Raw genomic sequence first — 24,010 nt, 5'->3', positions numbered from 1 at the left:
AGACAAAATTCCATCATCTGGGGAAATAGAAACTAAAATGAAAAATAGGACAAAAATGAATCAATGAGCACAAAGCCCTATAAACTCATGCAGACAACAAATCCCACATTCATGCACTGAACTTTAAAAAGAAAAATTAACAGATCTAAGGTTCTCCTCTTTGTCTTTTCCTTTTTTTCTCTCTGATGGGTAACGCACATCCATAAACCAATTATTATAAAGCACTGCTCTAAGAGTTGTCTATGTGTTAACTCATGTAATCTTCACATCAGATGGGAACCCTCTTGTGTTTCCATCTGTATCCTCTCCTTCCCTAGGAAGAGCTGAGGGTGTCTGTCTCAACCCTGACTCTATCTTTTCAGTGTCTTTAGATGTGTACTGGTCTGTGCCAAGCTGTGAGGAGAGAGTCCTCTGGGACAAGTCTTGTGGTCATCCAGTATGTCTCCTGACCATGGTTCTCAAGGGTGGATTTTAAAAGCCCACTTTTGCCTACACCAAAGTCACATCCTCCTGCCTAATATTTTTTCTCTCTATCTGCCTGACTTCTTTGGATCTCAATAGTTTCTAACTTGTGTTAGAAATTGAGAGGGTCACATTACCTCTTCAAACTGCAAAAAACTACTCTATGATTTACCTCCAATTATTAGTTTATAGGTGAGGAAACTGAGGCCCAAAGAGACAAAATAGTATGTTCAAGGTAACATTCCAGTAGGTGGCAGGGCCTGGGTCACACCACAGCATTAGGTTCTGAAGCTTCCCCCACCATTATAATAAAGAGGAAGATAGACTAGTGTAAGGAGACACAGATGATCCAAATAAAATAAATTATTAACAATATCTAGCAATGGATTCATGTTTCATATATTAAAAATCAACTCTTTTAAAAATAACGTTTTATAAATTACTTCAATTTATCCTTAATGAATAATTATCAACTTTTTACTATTAGAAAGTTCTGGTCTCCAGGAGATAGATAAACACATAAAGTAAGATTCTTGACTTTAAACACCATAATATAATAGATGAAACAATAAAAATTCACCAATTATAAGGATATATGTATTTTTCTAGGGGTGATAAATCTTGGCTGACTAAACACTCCTAGATTAAGTAGCATTAAGACACTAGTGAATGGATAAATTATGAAGAACATTTAGGACAGTGTTGAGATATCAGGCTAGAGATAGAATTTATGAGGAAAATGTAGCTACAAACTAATGAAAATCGAGTTTAACTTTTGGAACATTTTTATTTCCCTTAAAAATATGTATTTTATCTTTGATATAAATCAGTATTCTCACTTTGAATCAAGTCGTGGTTACCTGGATTCTTTGGTTTATTATCCTTTTATAACACATTTTATCAAATAGAAATATACACATATATGTAGCTAGAAGTATTTGGGGTCTTAATAAGGGTGAGTGAAAATATGGTTGAGTGACCCAGTCCTTGTATTTGAGTGACTTCTGGAGTTGAAATTAAATAGGACAACATAATTTACGTGATGTGCCTCCCATTTCTGATCTACATAAATGAACCTATAACATTTATGTTATTTTGGGCTGAGAAACTGAAAGTATTAGCTAAGCCTGCCACCTAGTGAAAAATCTAGAACTAATACTTATATAATGAAACGCTGTATGTTAACACCCTTTATATCCATAAACTATTACTTGTATTCAGTTATAATATTTTATATTTACAAATTTGGTTGTCTAATAGATTTATTTAGGCTCCTTTGAAACACTAATACTGTAAATCTATTTCTGGGTCTTAATATGAGCTAAATACTTTTTGCATGTAGAACATTTTAGAATTAAAATGAAATAATAAGTCTCTTTTCCCTGGGCACTAGAAACATAATAGAGCAATACTGTAATTAAAAAAAAAGATATAGTTTGTTCTATTTAAAACTTTTCTACAATTACTTCGTGTTCTGACTCAGTGATGTAAATATAATTGTGGAGATGTGTAAAATATCTATGGAAGAGTCCTCTGCCTGCATTAATTTATTCAATAAATATTTTTACTAACCAATATAAAGATGAAAAACACACCATATATTCTATTTCACAGGCTACTGGGGGAACTCTGAAACTAGCTGTATTTGTATCATAAAGCAAAACACACAAATATAAGAATATTGGAAAATATTTATGATACGTTATTCAAAATATTACCTACTGAGCTATATGTTACACTATAAATTCTGATTTGCAATGGTAGCTGGAAATAATGTTTTTAAGTAACAGGGGGTATACATTAATAGGAGGTATACAGACACACTTAGACACACATAAAACACTACTTGGATATTTGGACTGCAATTGACTATCAACACTAAAACAAGTATAAATGTATGTAATCTTTCATAAATAATTTTTAAATACTTCAGTGAGTCTGAGTTAGTAATAAATGACAGTATGATAAATATCAGGAATCCTCTGTATTCAAAAATCTTATCCATGTAAACCATCGCCAATCTAAACATTAAAAGTGGTTTTCACTATATAAAGGTATCACTCTTGTATTTATACACGTTGAGTATTTTAAATTATTTACTTATATTTATGGTTATATTATTTTGAAATCCATCATTTTTCCATGTGCATGTACATGTTGTTTCCTTAGTAAGATTATGACTACCTGTGGCAGTCTAAAGACAATATTCTTTTCTTTAAAAAAACAGAAACAAATAAACAAAACTTGCCCTTCTATGCTCTTATAGTTGTGGCAATGCAGAAGTCTTTTAACTGGTCTGCTCTCACCCCCTCTTTCTTTTCCTGAAACAATTCTCTACATTGCACCCGCAGTTATCTCTTAAAATTTCTCTATCCTTCAATGATTTCCTGTTATTCTTAAAATTCAGACCAACTTATGAACATACTTTACAAAGCCATGAAAATATGGCTTCTAAATTCCATTTCAGCCTCCTCGCACCAGTCTTCCCCTGGCTGTGCTCCAAGTCCTTGAATAGTCACTATCAGGATCTCAGAACTTCGTATATGCTGCCCCTATATGGAATGTGCTGTACCCATCCTTTTGCCCATTTAGTCTCTCTTCACTTTTCAGGTAAAAGATTATCAATTCCTCAGGAAAACATTCCCTGACCCATGGGACTAGAGCAAATATTCTTGTTATCTGGGTCTATATACAATGCTACATAATTTCCCCAATAATTGCTACAGTTATAATTTTCTAATTAAAATTTTAAATGACTGGCTTAATACCTTCCCTGTTAGACTATTAGTATTCTAAGGCCACCAGCTATGTCCACCTTGTTCATCACTGCAGCCACAGCATCCTGTATACTCCTGACACTTACTAGATGCTCAACAAACCTAGGGGCCAAGCATGATACATTAACAAATCACAATTGCAGGCATGGCCACAGAAGTCATCCTGTCCTACTATGGATCTAATGCAGGAGTTGCTCCATTCCAACCAGATAACAATCCATGACCTGTTTCAATGTTTCCATTGACATTGCTCATTATCTTACAAGTGTAGTCAGCTAAAGTTTAGAAAACAAAAGCAAAAACAGCAACCAAAAATCTTTGTATTACAACAAAATCAACCCGAGGGAACTTCTCAACTAGGTCATGCCTAGACTTTTACCATACAAATTCTGTACCCATTCTGCCCTAAACATTATTCTGTGTTCTCTCCAGAGAGACGTTTTTTTCCCAGCTCCTAGATAAAGTTCTCTTGTCTTTCTTGACACTCTGGTCATAGCCCTGAATCTGCCATTTTTTTTTCTAGATGGGCTAGGATGAGACACTAAATTTCTCTAAATGTTTATTTCTTCCTCAGTAAAATGAAAATAATGACAGATGCCAGTGACATGCCAAACAGCCACCAAGTAGGATATTTTGGTAGATCAATTTGATGTAGACTTTTTACTGTGGTTGTTTCTAATCCACAGCACATTTTGCTTTGTGGGTTTAAACTTTGTTTAGATGTTAGTACTTGTTCATACAAATATGAAAACATGCAATATTTTCCAATTGTAATGATTGTCTTGTTAGGTAAATCTTTAGAAGGATAAATTTAAATTTGAAATTGAGGACTTGCTTTTCTTTCACTTTTTAGCAGCTCTTTGCATTGGGATAGCTTACTTGAGTGTCTTCTCTTAGATGTGTAAATAAAAACCCTTTTGGGGAGAGAGGTACAACAGGATCTAACCTGAGGAAGATATTATCTCCTTATTGTCTTTGGTATGCAGAAATGGCGTCTGGGGAGGTGGTGAGCCAATTGCTTAGGATTCAAGTAGTCTTTTCTGAGTAAAGGAGTGGAGATACACTATTCCTCCAGGGAATATGGAACCTCTGGAGTAGAGGAAGTCCCAGAGAAAGTTTGCTGCTTTAAAGGCCTACTAATAGCGCCCCCTCTGCGAGAAAAAATAAATTAATTAATTTAAAAAATAATAAAACTCATTGTGAGAGAAGGAACGAATCAGGGTAAGTGATAAATAAAAGGCCTGTCTAGGTTGTTCTAGGACTCTCATGATGTCTTTAATTTACTTTTCTAAACACTTCAAAATAAACAATGTGATAGGTGCATGCATTGGTTTAAGTTAAACAGCAGGTGCAGCTAGCATTCTATTTCATCACCTAAGGTGGCCCACTCTGGTTTTTAATCTGAATGTTCACACAACATTACTTCTGTTATCTGTACTTCTATCAAAGTCATAGGCCTTACTAATCAACAAATTAAAAATTGGCTCTCGATTGAGAATATTAATGGTGTTCTTTAAGATATAAGGATTGGCTGAAATATTTTAAAGATACTATTCCCGCATGCATAATTAATGTATAAGAATTTAGTTCTCTTAGAGATGGGGCCCAAAGCTTTAATCCTAAATAGTCTGATATCCAGCCATTGTGACTGGATTTCTAGTTGTCTGATGCTTACTGATGAGGGTAACTGGATCCTACCTCTGGAATGTTGTCATCTGCCTCTAAGGAATTTCATGCAAGGTGGTGGGTAGAGAACCTAAAAGGAGAGAAAACTGGGAGTAGGAGGAAGAGAGAAAAGGGAGAGAGTTGAGATCAGTGTCAGTGTGTAGTAGATAATCAGTAATTATCCATTGAGGGTTTCAGTGCAGCAGTGATTATCATGATTGATCATAGACTTGAATCTGGGTAAGGAAGGGAAAAAACCCTCAGGTGACTAGGGTAAGTAAAAAGGTAGTAGGATCAGTGGATGACAGGTTCCAGTGTGGTCAAAGGACTATTAAGAGTTGGGAATATTAGAAGAAAATAGATAGAAAATAAGTAGCATTTCTCAGAGTGTTGAATGCTAGAAACTGAGAATGTGGAGTGTAAAATCATTCATAGTTCAAGGTTTAGGCTATGACCATGAGAATGGGTGGTGAAGGTCAGATATTCAAAGGATCATCTATGTAAGATTGTTGAAATCATCAATAATTATGATCATCAGGGTTGGCAAGAGTCATAGTAAATCAGGAACTAAAATCTCCAAGGAATGCAGAAGAGTGATGTGGAGGACGATAATTAACTACATCTATAAAATGCAACTCCCAAGTCTGCATAATTTTGGTCATTTATCTGCATAAGTGATACTTCTTATATCATAGAAACCTATAAATATCTGTCTTACTTTTTTATCATGTAAAACTAGCCTAGCTTAGCACACACAGATCAGCGGCTTAACATACAACACAAAAAAAGTTTCATATAATTTTTTCCTAAAAAATACTGTTATATACTTAGAGAAATAATAGTAATGTCATAACAGGGCATAAGAAAGGAAAGAACCGAGGTAATTTCTTTGCAATTTGGGTTTCTAATAGTTCTTTTGAAAAATTCTGCTCGAAACTATTCAGTCTAGATCACTATATATATATACCATAAAAACTATATAATTTTTAAAATATACTGCTCAAGACAGGTAAGCCTAATAGTTAAGGTATCAAAAGTTATTAATTAATTCATTCATCCATCCATTCATTCATTCAACAAGTGGTAATCACATCTTCAGCTAGGTACTCAGAGTAACATAGCCTTTGCACAATTAGTTGCCATGTGTGTATCTGTCCATAATTACTATGGTGAGTTAATTTGTTTTAAATTACTAATTACAGCCTTTGAACCTCTCAGTAAGATGGGGATTTATTATTGCCTTGGAATCAAAATAATTCATCTAGAGAATATATAATAAAAGTTAAATCAATAAAAAGTCACCATAATAAAAATAAAATTCATGGCAAATTGAAAGTTTAAATAACATGTTTAATTAAAAAGACCTAGGATCCTCTTTTATATAATTAGCTTTTGCCAAGCATGGAATCAAAAAGTATGATTTTTTACCCTACTCACTGGCTATAAATCTCATTCTTGAATTAATTTTCTACCATATAATTTTCTTTTATACTCTCTAGAGAAAAAAATATGTTTATATATCTGTAATATTTTAAACAAGTTCTATATAGTGTCTTTTAAAAATGTACTGTTTAATACAGCTCACTAGTTAACTACTTAGCTATATTCTAAGCGAACTGCTGCATTATAATAACTTTAAAGTGTGTATTTCTTCTTCTGGAACAAGAGGTTCTTATGCAAATTCAGTGTAGATTTTCCAGGTGCTATGACAGATTCTTTAAATAACTGATCTCTAATCTTTACATTAACACTGCAAGGTGGGTTATTTTCTGCAGCATTTTATAGATGAGAAAAACTGAATCTTAATGAGGTTAGGAAGGTCACAAGGTTAGTGACTGTCAGCTGGAGCCTCTAGGATATACGTTGTGCCAGATAAAGTTTGCTGCTGTATAGCCCAAGGTCAGTGGCTTTTCTACTCTGCCACATGGAAGTGATAATTATACTGCTAGTAATATTAATAGCTAATATTTATTAAGTAATTAAAAATGACCAGGTATGTGCTAAGTAAGGCATTGCGTATTTCTAAATCTTTAATAATTTTGTGATTAATATATTGAGATGTAGAGAAGAAAAGTAATTTGCCTAAGATCATACCAAAAATAGGCAACTTAACACAGACACACATCTAGGCTCTCTCCTTTAAATTTTGAACTCAAATTAGAAGGCAAAATAATTAACCTCAATATATGCTTTACTACAATATGAAAGTATGAAAGTGGAGTGAACATGGATGATGAGAAAGTTGAGATTGTTTCATTTACCTCTGTAATTTGGTAGCTCATGTATTTTCTTCAGGCTTCTGCAAAACTCATACAACTTAAAAAATGGTCTTTTGGATATTTAAAATTTCATATGATTTTAGGGAGAATTGTTCCAAGTGAAACAGATGCCTTGAATGACAGACGAGTTTGACTTTACTTATAGCATGGATCTTTCTCTGGTCAGGATTGTTTACTCTTACCCAAAGACAACCATAACGGGGATTCACATCCCCATTAAATTAAATTCAATGAATTAAATTCAATGGGTACATTTAATTAAAAAAAGACAGGAAAATAGTGAAAATGATGTCATGACTTTGCTCCTAACATGGGTAAATTACCTGTTCACAGCTGTGCAGTCTTTCCGTCCTAGCTATTCAGTATGTAAATGCAAATATTTGGTCACTGCTAGGCTTAATACCAATACGAGAACATGGGCTGCTTGTCAAAACTCATGACTACTAGTGCACATGATTTTCAAGAATTTGCTACTGTTAAACTATCTGAGAAAATAGATATATCATTCAATTTATTTTATGAGAAGCATTACTGATCTGGTGTTAAAAATTTAACTTCATGCAGTGCCAGTCATGCTCAATAAACATTTACTTTATGAAAAAAATGAATAAATGAACATAAAGTTGGTGTGTCTGATGTTCATTCCTCACAGAGTCAGTGTCAAATATTTTACCAATGTTTAGCACAAAGTAAGCGGCAAGGTTGGATGATTCAGCCACTTACCTGAAGAGTGTCTGCACGTTCACAATGGTTTTGGCATCTGCCATGTAGTCTTCCTCGGCACTCATGGTGCTCTCTTTATCCACAACCACCATATTAGCAGCAAAGGTCACTCCACACCTGAGTAAGTCATCTAGGCTTTGATAAAAATCAACAGAGAAAAACAAACATTAAATAAATCACAATGTTATAATCAGTGCTAAAGTCTAGCACTATCCCCTGTGCTTATATAAGTTGCCTTTAGAGGTGGCTTTTACAGAGTGTGCACAGGTAGCTATTAAAGGGAATTATGATACAATATTATCTACCAATATGAAATAATTTTTATTTTGGGTACTTTACATGTCATTAGATCTCAACTGTTTCAAAATATGTGTGTTAAAATATTTTCTTTAATAATTTTTATTAATTATATACATGAAATATGGAATACATCCATTTTGCAATAAAATAGAGCATGTTAGAAATTTGTTTTTACAGTTAACATACTACTTCAAAGACACATTTACATTTTTTTACTTCTAAAGTAATTTTGGCAAGAGAGGAATAAATAAGTGCTATGTTAATTTAGATAGTCAAGCCTAATGAAAAAACATACAACTATGAAATGTTTATTTTTAAATGTTTATTATTCCTTTATGTAAGACTTATGTGCTATAGATTGGTTCTACACAACCAAGAGCATATAAAATATACAAATTCTGTTGTATGCAAGCCTACTGTTTAGCCAGCCTAAGTTTTTGATAACCTGATTTCTTTGGCTGGATGAAGTAATTGCTAAAGTAGGAAACACATACCTGTGAGCTAAAATAGAGTCAGTCTTCTTCCCTATCACTGACAAAAAAAAAAAAATCTTACCTATCATTCTCCCAATGAATTAAAAGAAAATGTTTACCGTTAAAGCTGAAACAGGGAACCATTATTCTCATTGCCTCTGCTTCATGCAAACTAGAAAAGTAGAACTGAATTGGATAATGGAGACTAAACTTGAATGAGTACAAGAATGTTCTAGGTACAGAGTTGATTGAAGACAGATAAGAAAAGATAGGTTAATTGATTTCCGTATCTTCTGATTTATAATAGGATGTTTAAAGCTTAAAGAGCAGTAGTTTCTCTTAGGTTTTTAAATTGAAGAGTGAAGTCCCTGAGGATCTTTTCCAAGTGCATGATTGGTTGAGTTAGCCATGTCACGTTAGAGGGAATTATTTTCCTTTTATGGGAAGGCGGGAGGCAGGATTTCTTACTCTGTTATTAGGCGAGAGGGTATTACCAAAGCCTTGAGTCCAAGATCCCCAGGAGTAGTCCAGAAAAAATATTTCGCTTGAATCAGGAACAATGGTCTGTGGCAGAGATTTTATGGCTAAAACTGTGGAAACAGAATGTTATTCCAAATAAATTTCCTATGATAAGAGGGGCCAGGACCATAACATCCAACCACTATGATGACCTTCAAGTTTAAATGCCTAGGGATACTTGGGTCTTTCTTTTATTCAGGAAATTTATCATAATTTTTCTTAATTTATTAAAGTACATTAAAAAAGAAAGAGTTAGATGGAAAATGAATGTGTTATGGCCCTTATGGACCATCAAAATGACACTTAAGTCATATGTCTTCACACCACTTTATCATAATTTTACATCACTTTCTCATATTTCAGCTTTCACAATCTTTTTTCTTCATTAATAAAATATCTCCATTATAATTACCTATATAGGAAAAGGAAAGGATAGGGCAGTCGAGGATAAGAGTGACTGGATAAGTATATATGCATAGAAGTGAAGATAGGAAAGATGAATATTTAATCATCAATAATTCAATGACGTTGAAGTGAACATTTGACCAAAACTTCACTTTGAGAGTACCTGTGCTAAATAGCTAACTGTTACCTATACCCTCATGTGTCGGTTAATTCCAGTCTCAAAAATACTGGCTGTTATAGTTTACTCATAACCTTAGCAAATTATCATTACATATCAATTTAAATCTATATAGAAAATAGATAAATTTGGAATAATATTTCTGAACCATGTAGAAGCTTTTTAATTTTTTTATGTTTTAAGATTATATTATTCTTTTTCCATTTACTACCGCACTTAATTTTTTTTTTAAAGTAGGCTGCCAACTTATTCTTATAACTCTTGTCCATCATAATTTCTGCAAGGCCATTGCCTTGTTTTTCCCTCAGCATGGCTGCTTTACACAGTGTGGCCAGCAGATGGCAGCACAAGAAAGTCAATCTAGATGGAAAACAAGTTATAGGGATAATTGGCAAAGCCTCCCTTTCTATCCCTCTCTAAGACCCCTTTTTGCAAGGACTAGAATGTGAAACATGTAAGTGTAAAGAAGTGTTCATAAATGTGTTTTAATTCATTCAAAGAGGTATTTTTAAAGAAAGATTTCAAACACAAGCAAAAGAGGAGAATTGTTAGATGAACATAACTGTCCCCAGACCAACAATTATCAATTCGTAGCCAATTCTGTTTTATTTCTCTCCCTAGGAATTTGATCCTTTCAATTATTTATTCTCTCACCATAAATACTTTTACAGAGGAAGAATCCACTTCATAGTTTACATCAAAAAAGGTATACGGGACATTTATTCTTTAGCTTTTAGATATACTGTTTTTCTAATAAATTTTAACAGAACACTATTACCTCAAAAGATTTCAAAAAAGATGATTGGTTATACAACGTGTGTAGAATTTAAATAGTAATTTTAGTACATCTAACTACAGTTTATTTACTTGGTTACTATTATCATAACTGATGATGTAAATTATATTAATGTACAATGGAGGCTAAACATATTTTAGACTGGTTGACCTTTAATGTATCCACAGCACTAAATACTTTCAAAGTTATAAAACTTTGTTTCCTTCAACATCTACAGGATAAAATGTAAGCGTTAAAGTTCTCAATTGGTAAATTTTAGCATTTTATTTTGAAGGCTCTGGCTGACATTTTTTAGAAGTGGAAAAGTAACATATATTATTTCAAGTATATCAGCTTTTTGATCTTTTATTTTTATATATATTTTTAATGTCACCATAATACATGTATAAGAATTTGTATTTAATTACTAATGTATTAAACACATATGACCTTTTAATTAACAAATATTTTAGAAATTATAAACTCTGATATGTGACCAAAGTAAACTCTAAAGGAACTGCTCCAATTTATAAATCTAAGTTAAAATGAGCATTTCTAAATTATTTCAGAGTTTCCAGAAGTTATCGTAATGCTATCAATGCATCACAATATTGCAAATTTAGTTTTCTCTACCACTATGTCAATAGTAATAATGTTGTTATAGATGACACAAAACTAAAACAGCATTAGAAACTGAGCAAAACTGACAAAATTGACATGCAGCAAGATTTGTTTTAATTCAACCATAGATTACTACTTAGAAAGTTTAATACAAGATGTATAACACGAGAACATAAGCTCTACATGCAAAATATATCATATTTGCAATACCGACACGGCAAATTACACTCATCATGCAGTAACAAGGCACAGCACATGACAAACCACAGGACACTACACTAGTTAGTGTGCCAAAGATTTTGTCACCTACTTGTCAATAGAGCCCACCATGTAGTAAACCATTGGAAACCAACAGATTGCATCCAGAAAATGCATATCTGGCCTAAGTAGTAGATGGATTACAAAATGAAACACAATGTCACAACAGTGGCAGCACTTCTAGGGAAAGGAAGTAAGTTGACTTAGTTTGCATTTCCAAAACTCAACACTGCTGACAAAATTAATTTTCAGTGCTTTTTTTCTTAACATTAACTAGAAAATGTCATTTGCACTTGTTATGAATCATAAAATGCCCTCAGAATTATAAAAACAAGTTGTATTTCAGCTTTCTAAATCAGAAACATTATGGCATAATTCTACAAAAATACAGAATTGATATTCTTAATTATGACTAAGAAATCTTATAAATAAATTTAAAAGTTATCCATGCAGAGGAGGCCTTGTAAAATAAAAAACTAATGCATTTTTTTAGATGATCTAAAGCAATGGGTACTAATGCCTATTAGTGAGCAACTATTAAGCATGTCTATTAAGAACTACTTTCTCTAAGGGATATATGTATAATCACAACATGCCCTATATAATATATCAGTATGTCAAATAAATATAGTATATATGCTTATGCAAAATATGTGTTATATAAAATTATAATGAAAGTAATGCATTTTTTAATTTATTGATATACTCAATATATATTATTGAGGAAACATTTATGACTGAAATCTTTACTTATATACATATTTGAGGAAAAAACCATAAACCGGAAAGCTTCCTTAGAAATTGCTTAATCTATAGTATTCATTTCACAAAGTTATTAATTCCCTCATGTATCTATTCACTCAGCATATATGTATCCAAACATTTTATTTAATAGACATTTTAATACATTCAGGCATATGAAAAAGAATATCCTGTTAACTTGTAAGAAATACAGATTTTAAAAATTCATGTACAAAATCATACAATTCTATTATATATTTTAATCTGTAAAAACAAACAATATGTTATATTTAGGAGGCAGAATTGAGGAACATTTCACAGAGCTGATATTTAATTTGAATGTTAAAGGATTAGTAGAAGTTTGTTCAGCATATGAGGAGGAGAAGAAAATTCTAGGCCAAGAAAACTATAGTACCTACAAGCCTCCCTGGCTAGATGAACTTTTTGTTCTCTCCCTGACTTATTTCTCTCCTGTTGGTCATCCTTCTAGCTCTTTACACTCTGAAGGAAAAGAATGCTCAATACAGTAAAACATTTAAAGAAAAAAAAACTTGTAAAGAATACCACTATTTTAATTTTGATTAAATTTCTCCTATCATAAATTTTCTTTGTAGTCATTAAAATGACGCAATATTATTACATCTTACGATTGTACCACAATTCATTCTTAAAATCCTCAGTTACTTATTTTGTAAGTTATTTTCACTTTTTTCTGTGAAATACTGCAGTTACCAGTTCTTTGCAGTACCTTGCTATTGTATTTAACACTGGTATTCACATCTTCTGAGGACTTTCTTTTCTTTTTTTTTTTTTAAGCATTGATTTTTTTTTATCATTATCCCAAAACATTTATCAAAGGGATATTAGTGGCTCACAGCCTATAAATAGTTTTAAAGATCCTGATATATGTTTTCAACAAATATTATAACCAAATATACACTCCAGTAGCAGTCTCTGATAGTGCCTTATGGTAGAGATTTCTAGTTATACTCTTTCTAGGCACTGTCCTGCTTCTTAAAATTAGCAGGGCTATTTTAATTGCTGATTCAAAACCCTCCACATCTCTCTCACCCTGTCTTGTAATTGGAGAAGCACATAGGAGGATGCAGGTACCACAAGAGTGGGGCAACACTGAGCTGTTGCGGTGATCTGAAAAATCCCTTCGCCTGTGTCTTGAGGTCACTGTGGACAAAGTAAGTCTTGATTTTATGCCAACCCTTCTACTAGAGTTAAAAATGAAGATAAGTCCTTTCTATTTTGTTGCTTTGTCTAGCAGAGAATATAAAAGCTAACTGGCCATCAAATTTAATCATTGTTATGCTTTAAGAAACTCATGAATTTCAGTCACATGCAATTCTACCACAAATATGTACTTACAATGGGCAAGCAATGTGCCAAATCCTTGGAAATTGCTTTAACATCTGTATTGTGGTAGCATGGTTCATCCTTATATGAATTCAGCTATATTACAAGGTAAATGAAGTCACCTGAACCCTGCTAAATATATAATCCTGATGAAAGATATCTAGGGTAAGTGGTATACTATGCCGTATTCTTTGCAAAATTTAATTTTGTATAATAGATAGATTCATCTATTACAGCTATTGAAAAAAGGTGGCTTAAAAGGAAATCTGAAACATAAAGAATAAATAAACTCTGCATTTACATGTATTATGCCAGCTCACCTAAATACATTGTCAACAGTGTTCATGGCACCTACCTGCTTAGTAATTGAGTAACATAAATGATATAGGCTCATAATGAAACAATTTTTTTAATCATTGGGAGGCAGCTAATTGGCAAGCACAACCTTTACATTGGGAAGCATTATTATTGAAAAATATTAAACAAAAACATAAAACATCCCTAAAACTAGATGTCCTTTTCCTACATTATGTCCCCAAAGTACCGATGAAGAGTTTTATATTTAAAAAATTATGCAGTAGAATAAAATGTATGCATTTTTTAAAATCTGACTGCTAAACAGAGAAGGCTTATTTACGTTAGGAATTACATTAAGGAAAAGTGGTGACAGTGATAGACAGATTTAACTATATAGCTCATTACAAACAGATTAATAAGAAATAAATATCGAACAATTGTTACCTATACAAAATTTGTAGACCACAGTTGCTTAATATGTAAAGAAGTATTTGATAATCAATTAAAAAGGTAAACATGACAAAAAATAGATCCAGGGAAGAATAAATATACATGAATCGAAACAAAACAACATAGGCTGAAACTAACTGGTAATAAACAAAATAAAAATTCAACAAACACAAAAAGTAACTGATGTTAGTAAACAGAAGAAAAATGAGCACATTCATTAATGAGTCTTAACTGTAATTCTATTAGAAAAGATGATGACCTATGAGCCAAAAGCCTCATATTCTTATAGAAATTCTCATAGCAAAAGTTGCCATCCAAATATTAGTCAGTGACTGTTAGGAAGTAAAAAAGGTTTGTAAATTTGTATGAATTTGTAAAATTCAAGACCATTATTTTGTTCCCATTTAACTAATAACAATAAAAAATTAATTTCTTTATTTCAAGTTCAAGAAATGAGTATAGCATGCTTTTATGAGCACAGTTTATTTTGTGAACATTTCCTAATTCCAGTTTTAAGTAGTTTATTACTTGCTAGACAATATGAAAGTAGTTTAATTTCAGCTACTTAAATAAGTGTCCTTTTTTATTAATTGGGTTTTCATATAAATCCATCCATCAGTTTGAATAGTGACAGTGTTAGTTTCTTGATTGGCAGAAGAAAAAAATGATGTTTCTTATCTTCATTTTATGAATCAGATATTGCACTAGGATTTTATATACATTATCTACATCATCTCACAATAGCTTTTTAAGATAAATGTTTTAACCATTTTACAAATCAGAAAAATGTGGCTTAAAAAGACTCAGTAACATCTAACAGACCTATCAAGAGCATAAATTTAGAACTTATCTCAGATCTGAATAAGTCTACAGTTTGAATTTAAAAAGTAAGAACACTGACATCAGGGATTTTATCATTACTTTTAAAATAAGCTGAATTTTACTTGGCACCATATGTGGAAAGAAGATTGGTTTAATAAATGGATAGTGTGACAAAGACCTTGATAAATATTAAGAGCAAAAGCCTGGATCTTTCACTTCATCTTTATGTAGCTTTGGATAATGTATTCTAGCTTTTGACTTGCTTTTCTATCTTTCACATGAGATGATGTTAAAAATGACTAGATGACCTTTAAGGTTGGGGTGGTAATCAAAATATTTAAAATCAGTATGGCACAACAGACCAAACAGAACAGATGGCCAGCCAATCAGAACTGACACCAGCTCTAATGAACCAGTAGCAACTGAAAGATGCTTTTCAATATGACTGAGTTTTATTTAATTACCATTGAGATCTAGAAAGGTTTATATTTGAAAACATTGTGAATACTTATTTTGGCATATTATGTGTATGAATATTATAAATTTAATTTACATTTTAAAATTCCATGCTTATTACCTCTGCTATTATTTATTTCTGTTATATTGAATTAATTGGCGTTTTGACTAATTTTTTAAAATAGCCACGTACTGAATACTATTTTCAGCCGTACTTATGTGAATTTAAAGGAAAGTCAAACCCTCAAAACTAACTAATAATTCTAGAAGTGTATGCAATCATCATTGTAGGAATTTCTATAACATGGAAATATTGTAAAGAAGAAAGCCTCATTTTTTTGTAATATTGTAGGATAGATTGCAAAATGCTCTCCATTTCAGAGCAACAGGCATCTAATTGTTAAAAAAAAAAAAAAAAGAATTGCATAAAACTTCCTGGAACATTGTTAATTGGTGTTTAGTTTTAGTTTCCTCATTCTTAACCAAAGGAACAGAGGACAACAAGTAAGAATATTTGACACTACTTTCGGGAAGTACACAGAAAGCTAATAGATTTTACAGCATGAACTTTCAACCTAACCCTTTGAAATAAAGTCAAACCCTACAAGAATTATTTAATAACAATATAATGTGGATTGTTGGATTCCCAAATATAAGCCATTAGGAAGGCAAAGGGAACTTTTAATGCAAAAATAAACCAAAGTTAAGATATATTCTTGTTTTCAAAAAGTATGAGCAAGCAACATGTATTTTTTTCATATATGAAAACCCTGTAAGTTGAAAGAAAAATAAAACAGAAATTTCATAGAAAGGTCTAATTCAAGAACTGACCATGAAAAAGGTCATTCACCTTCTTTGTGTCTCTTTTACATCCTCTTAAAATAAGAGACAGTGTTGTAGCCACCTCACACAGCTTTCGGTTTATTTAAATGTTTACATCGTAATTTGAGATTTTAAACTGCTTGGCACATCTCTCTAAGATTAAATCATCACTGTAATGTAAATATGTGACTTGTGCAACTAAAATGTAAAATAAAGTGTGTAGTATGATGACTGACATGTAGTAAATAGTCATTATAATTATGAACAGAGGATGGAGGTAAATAATATTAACTTTATTAAATAATCTTTATGGTCTTATTCAGATGAATTACTATCTGATAAAAGCCACATCTATATTTATAGAGAAATACTAACCAGTTGTCAGTAATTAAGAGAGGTAGAGTTTTCAGATTATTCTGTGATTGATCAAGGAATGAAGACTGGCTATACAGTCTTCATTCCTTGATCAATCACAGAATTGATTTTATAAAGACATTTGTGTAACCTGTTTATTCAAAACCAAACATAAAGGGATTGATTTGGTTATCGCTACTCTAAAATCTACATAAAACATACAAGTAAAACACTTCTTCTTAGCTCCTGTCACCTGTGTGATGGTGAAAATGGAGACTTCGAGATTTGAAATTAGGTTACCTAGCAAGACTGAAGATTGAAAACGAGGAGTCCATCTCTGTTCATAGAGTGAACTCCAGTCCAAAATATGAAGAGACTGATTTTTGGTAGGGAGGTTTACACATCAGGACAAGAAACTTTATCTTGAAATTATGTGAAGAGGAGGAAAGTACAGTTTTGTCCTTAGTCCTATCAGAAAGATGCTGTAAGCACAGTTCCACTTTTTTCTCAATCCACTTCCTATCTTCCTGTCTGTAACCTGGTACCTGAATTGATCCAGTTTGATCCAAGCCATACAACATACAGCTACTCTAAGGCAATGTTTGCAAATGCCGTTGTCTTAACTTCCACTTTCAGGGCAATGGACTCATCATAAGCAAAAGAAGCCAAAAGCTGACACATTTGAACTCACACAGTTAGGCATCTCTCCTGTGGCAGCTCAGCCAATTCCTTGGAGCTTCCTACCAGAGATGCTTCAGAATTAAGATTATGTTTGAAAGAAGTGATTTACAACCACTGTATTGCCATAGCCATCCCACAACGCAACTTTGATTGTTCTAAAATTTGTTTTAACAAACTTTTATTTCTTCTGAAATTTGGTCCAAGTTTCTGTTCTCCTTAATTTACCCTAAATATGCCTCAGCTTTCCTTAGATGCCAAAGTATAGAAAAAGTCATTGAGTAATCATATCTGAAAATTCTTCAAATGAAAATTCTACAAGTGTGATAAATTTTTGGAGTTTATTATTCTTATAATGATGATTCTAAGAAAGTTGCATCAATAAGTATTTTGATATTGGTATAGTGAGAATAAACAACACTATAAAGTTATAATGTATTGGGGAGATGTCTCTCTTACGAAAAACTTTGATAATTTTGAAAGGCAGAGACAAGGCAACAGAATTTGGCCTCATTTATTAATAGTTCATCTTGACATTTGCATCACATTGGAATGGATGAGGAGAGTGAGAGAATCCTAAAATATGGTATTAATCTAAAGACCACCTGCTACTAATTTCCAGTCACAGAGATGAATATTATAATTTTAGAATAAAATGGTTTGACTGTCTCATTCAGCGACCCATATTTATATTTGCATAAGAATTTTGAATTGCTTAAGTAGTCCTATTTAACAAAAGTAAACCAATCCAATATTTTCCAAATAAATGCACATGGTAAAGCATTATTACTTCTATTATGTCATAGAATGTATGGTTTAACAGTGGTCCGATCATAATAACCTCTGATGATGCTTTGTGTTATAACATATAAAAATGGATCAGCAAATATATGAGTCATTTTTACCCAAAAAAAAAAAAAAAAAAAAAATGGATCAGTAAATGCTTCTCTGATAATTAATGGTTCTTCAGAAAGACAAAAAAATTTGTCCAGTTTTGGCAGAGATTTGTCAGGCTAGTTGATTAATTTAAGGAAAATTGCAGTAATTATTTCAGTGGCCTGTTTCCTGTGGTATTATGAGTAGATGACCACTTGTAAAACAGTTTTAAATAAAATTCTCAGAATATCCCAGTTTTAAGTAGTATTTATGAACATAATCATATTCAATGATATATTTTGTATCACAGCACAGAATATATCTCCCAATGAATCATGTACCATAATGTATCTGATTTAAAATACTACCAGCATATTACAGGCAATTATTTTTGATATACATTAATATACTATTAAAAACAGTTTATCTTGTTTGTTATCTTAAAATATACTTACGGGTTATCCAATAGCAGTACTATGGGATTAAGTTCTTTCTTTGGTCTATAATATGCCCTGAGAGGAACAATAAAGTTATATAATCCATTTCCAGCTGTTTCAGCTGCAACTATAATTAGTTTATTTTTGAATCCATAGGCTTTTGCATCCTCATAGTAGTTATGCTGGCAGCTCTAGAGAAGAGAAAGTATATATTGAAATGCCATTTGGATACTCCATTAAAATTTGGAGAAAATTTAAGCTATATGAAAATGTAAAATTAATCAAACCACTTAAATCCTTATTTTCTAATAAATTTGAAAATAGTTACATTTTTCTGTGCCCATTTCTGCAACCTGCAGTAAGAAATAAAAGTGTGCATGGGCAAGAAAAATGAATTGCAGGTTTGTAGCTTGATGTTGAAAGACCCAACATTTTGTGTGTGTGCTTGTTCTATCATAAACTAAAGCTTGCTGCTAGAAGACATCCAAGTATACACTTTTACAAATTAATTTTCTCTGACTTTCATTTTCAGAAATATAGTAATATCATAATTAGGTAACTTCAGGAACATTCCCAGTACCGAATGCTTAAAGCGATGAAGAAAAGAAAACAGTGCAAATAAAAACCAAAAAACAAAAAACCCCTAACTGTCTACATGCATAGTTGAGCTGGCAAGATAATGATTCAAATACTCTAAAGCAAAATACCCAATAACACCAACAAAAACAAGAACAAAGCATTACCAAAACTCATCGTTGGGCTAAGGGCATTTTGCTATTTCATGGAGTCTAGAATTTGACAGAATTAGCATTGTTAACCGAATATTATTTTCAGCTAAATTATCTGCATGGAGAACTGTTTTGATGTTCTGCTATTTTACCTTTATATGTCTTTATGTGCATTTCTTATTTATGTGGGTTGAGATTAGTTAATTCTCTGGAACATTTATCACCTCTGGAACATCTGAATTTTTTTTTTTTGAGACAGGGCGTCACTCCTGTCGCCCAGGCTGGAGTGCAGTGGTGCAATCATTGCTCACTGAAACCTCAAATTTCCAGTCTCAGGTGATTCTCCCACCTCAGCCTCCTGAGTAGATGGGACTACAGGTGGGCACCAGCATGCTCGACTAATGTTTTTGTATTTTTGTAGATATGGGGTCCTGGGCTCAAGCAATCCACCCACATCAGCCTCCCCAAATGCTGGGATTACAGGCATGAGCCACCATGCTCAGACACCTCTGGAATATTCTTTGCCATTATTCTTGAATAAAAAAATTGCAAAACACTGGTGAAAACAAGGCACCATGAGTAAACAGAAATAATCATAACAAGAAAACCAGATCCACAAAGACTACGAATTTTGTGATTAAATTCAGAATATAAAATGAGCACATTTAACATGTTTAAAGAAATAAAAGAAAGTATTTAAAGCCTGAGAAAAGAACAAGAGGCTATTTAAAATAACATCTAGCAGGTTGATGTTAAAAATAATATCTAAATCTATTTCTCTGTATCTTCTTGAACTAAAGAGTGTAACTCAAAAGATTATTTAAATTACACACAGGATTCAGCCAAAGGGATCACGTGCAGGACAGAATGGAATACAGAAACCAAAATGAAAGGCAGAGAAGAAAAGAAACAGAACCTAGGGTGAAAAAATTAAGACTTGGAAGCTATCGTGAGACTATCTAACATTTATTTAATCAGAATATCTGAAAAAGAGCTAAGAGAGAATCAGAAAGAAAACTTATTCAAGTAAATATTGACTGAGAGTTTTTGAGATGTGATGAAAAACCAAATGAGAAGATCTTAAAAGCAGACACAGAGAAAAGAGCCACATCTACAAGAAAAAACAATTGGAATGTTAGCTGACTTTTCAGCCATTATTTGGAGCACAGAAGGCAGTAAGTAAAGTCCTTAAAGTGCTACAAGAAAAGAAAAAAAAAACAGAAAACTAAATTAACAGCCTGGACTTGGACACAAAGTAAACCATCTTTCAAGAATGAGAGCAAAATAAAAGGAAACCATAATTAAAAGGATTCTCCACCAATAGAATCTCCTTAACAGAATTTCTAAAGGTGGTAATCTAGGAAGCAGGAAAATGAATCCAGAAGGAAATTCTAGGTATAAGAAAGAACAGAGAACAAAGGAAATGGTAATGAACAAGGGCAACAAGTCTTTATTGAAAGGGTGCTTGGAGAATTATAAACAGAATCTGAAGGAATATAAGAAATACAGTCACTCAGAAAGAGATCATGCACACAACAAGAATAGTGTTGAGCTGATGTTTGGATCATCAAGAATGTCAATATTTATGAGATAAACAAAGGAAAAAACAACTTTCCCTAAGGAGATTTAGAAATAGCTCAATTAATAGGGAAACAAAGAGCAGAGAACAGAGAATTTAGTGTTCATGAACGCTGACCAGGACACCAGCCCCACTGATACTGACACAGAATAAATTGGATAACGCGATCCCAGCTCACACACTTCGCAGACACAGTAGAGTCAGCTGCATAATCCCATACTGTTCCTATAATCCCAAAGTGGGTGCTCATTTACATAGCAGACCACCTTCAATCAGTCTAATGCTACCTAAATAACCAATAATTCCAGATATCACTAGCCAATCAGCAACACCCAGAAATTTTGCTTCATTAATATGGTAAAGAGACAGTTAATAGTCCTTTGATATTAAAACATCCTCTTATTGTGCCTCCATCAATCCTGTTCTCTGAAAGTTTAGCTTTTCAGTTAGATTGGGATCCCTGTTTGGAGATAAATTACTTCCACTTTTTTGTCTCCTAATATTTTTTTCTACTTTAGCTGTGCATTTAAATAAATAAAAACCAGAAGTGAATCCAGGTTTTGTGGTGACTGAAGCATATATTATTTTAAGATTTAGCCATAAAGAAAATAACAAAAATATTATAAATAATATTAGTCTTAAAAGGAGTCAATGTGGGGGAAGGGCCTTGAAATTTAGGATTTATTAATGTTACTGAAAATACATAGCTTGCCAGAAATATCAAGTGCTTCATAATATTAAAATAATAAGGACTGCATATATATATACACATATATGTATACATGTGTGTATATGTGTATATAGGTATATATATATTTATGTACATATATGTACATATGTGTGTCATATGTGTATATATACATATGTGTATATATGTATATGTATACATATGTGTATATATACATATGTGTGTGTGTGTATATATACATATATATATATGTATATTTGAATGAGACCAATATATATATTCGGTCTTGAGGGACAGAATCTCATTTGAATGAAAGCAATATACATATATTTGGTCTTGAGGGACAGAATCATCCATCTCAGTGGGCCCAGATGAATATTTCAGAGTAATGGCAAAGATTCTCAAAGCAACTTCAGGGAAACAAAGGCAGGAAATTTCTAATGTTCTGTAAATCTTCTTCCTCAAGAGTGAAAATAATAGTCAAAATTTATAATATTTATCATATAAAAATAATAGCAAGAATATATTAAGCACCAACTCAGTTATTAAGTTTCTTGCACTTCATTAAACATGCACTAAATTATATAATCCCTATAAGAGCCTTATGAGGTTCATATTAAAATGACATCCACTTTACGGATGAGGAAACTGAAACTTGGTGAAGTTAGTTGCCCAAATTACATGACTTGTAAGTGGAGAGCTGAGATTTTAACTATAACTTCAAAACTTAATGTAAAAGAAAAAATCCCTAGCTAGAATTAGTGGCAGATCTGAATCTCTAGGGGCAGTAAATATAAGGTTCTTCCTTTTATCAGTGTTGTTATTCTTCAAGAGAGTAAATTCACACCAGTCAAGCCCAATGGTTGTACTGTGAAAAAAGATAAAAACTCTAGCATTCTTAGAATTTTTATCTTTTGGACAGCTTCTCTTGGACATCCAAGAATGACAGTAAAACTTCGAGAAAAGAAATATTAGGCAAGACTCTAATATGAGCTTTCACTTTAGTCATAAATGAATCTTTGTGTCTAACACACGGACTTACTCTTCCCATCATGTCAAGGGATTCCATAATGGGATATAAAGTAATAATGGTAAAATAAATGATGCGCATTTGGCCAAAGTGATTTTTGGAGACTTTGGTTGTTGAGGGTTCACAGGGATGAGATTTGGTACCTTATTTTCCTCTTTAGCAACATGACTAGCAGATCCAGTAGGCTAATTTAGTAGAAGACTAAAGCATTTGGGTAATCATTTGTGCAGTTAAAAATGTAAAACTGACCACTTTATATAAATTTACATTGGAAAAGACAATACCAATACATATTGTAATCAAACATATTGTAATCAAAATGCTGTACAAATTGCTTAAATTATGTAATTATAAAATGCTGTAATTTTATTTTGTAAATAAAAAAGCAGCAACAAGTACTTACCTTGTCTAATCTTAAGCAGCAAAATGGTACTTTTTCATGAAGGAGATGACAAAAAGTGGGTGAACTTCCTATATATGGAGAATAAGGTGGGTAACCTTTAGCATACCTGTAAAACAATACAAAATATTACCCTTGGGTAAGGCATGCAAATTTGAGAAATTAAGTTACAACCATGTTCCTCTGTTTTAAATACATTATAATCAATACCTCTGTGTTGCAATTATATTTTGATAAAGAGGTAGTTAAGAAGAGAGGTAGGCAAACTGTGGCCCCACGATCAAATATGGCCCTCCACATAATTTTGCAAGCTGAGGGTTGTTTCTGTATTTTTAAGTGGTTGGAAAAAATCAAACTAGTATTTCATGTCATGTGAAAATTATATGAAGTTCAAATTGCAGTATCTATAAATAAAGCTTTATTGTAATTCAGCCACACTCATTCATGTATGTATTGTGTATAGGTTTTTTTGTGCTTTCGTAACAGAGTTAGTAGTTGCAACAGGGGTCAAAAAGCCTGAAATATTTACTGGTTGTTCCTATCTAGAAAAAGTTTGCTAACTCACAGCTTAGAAGATTTTCATTTTTAAAAAATAAATAGTAATGTTAATTTTTACAAAATCCATTTAAAGCAAAATGCGTTATTATGATTTGCTCTATCAATATTCATTAGCCATAACTACATAACCGAAACAGAACAAATAACTGAGCTAATTGGTTAAAAACATAGTTTTTGTTGGAATCATACTTAAAACACTATCAGAGACATTTAGCTTGCTGACTTTCAAAAAACAGCCAACTGCATATTTCGGCTATACTGACTTTCAGAATGAAACTTCTAAAACGTAGCAGC

The 24,010-nt window shown here is 32.3% G+C and overlaps 1 protein-coding gene across 7 annotated transcripts in view; it reads right to left on the bottom strand.

The window, feature by feature from the left end:
* Nucleotides 1-24,010, bottom strand: part of KCNT2 (potassium sodium-activated channel subfamily T member 2) — a 392,642-nt gene that overhangs the window by 90,487 nt on the left and 278,145 nt on the right. For all 7 annotated transcript variants that reach the window (XM_063647669.1, XM_063647672.1, XM_054449259.2 and 4 more), the window contains 3 exons: nucleotides 23,162-23,267; nucleotides 18,752-18,924; nucleotides 7,907-8,041 (listed from right to left, as the gene is read on the bottom strand). In XM_063647669.1, the coding sequence (XP_063503739.1) occupies nucleotides 7,907-8,041; nucleotides 18,752-18,924; nucleotides 23,162-23,267 (414 nt within the window). The remainder of the gene's footprint in view (nucleotides 1-7,906; nucleotides 8,042-18,751; nucleotides 18,925-23,161; nucleotides 23,268-24,010) is intronic.

Source organism: Pongo pygmaeus, chromosome 1, assembly GCF_028885625.2.
Source record: "Pongo pygmaeus isolate AG05252 chromosome 1, NHGRI_mPonPyg2-v2.0_pri, whole genome shotgun sequence".
NCBI lineage: Eukaryota > Metazoa > Chordata > Mammalia > Primates > Hominidae > Pongo > Pongo pygmaeus.
Note: the sequence above shows the minus strand (reverse complement) of the source record. Positions and strands in the feature narration are given on the sequence as shown.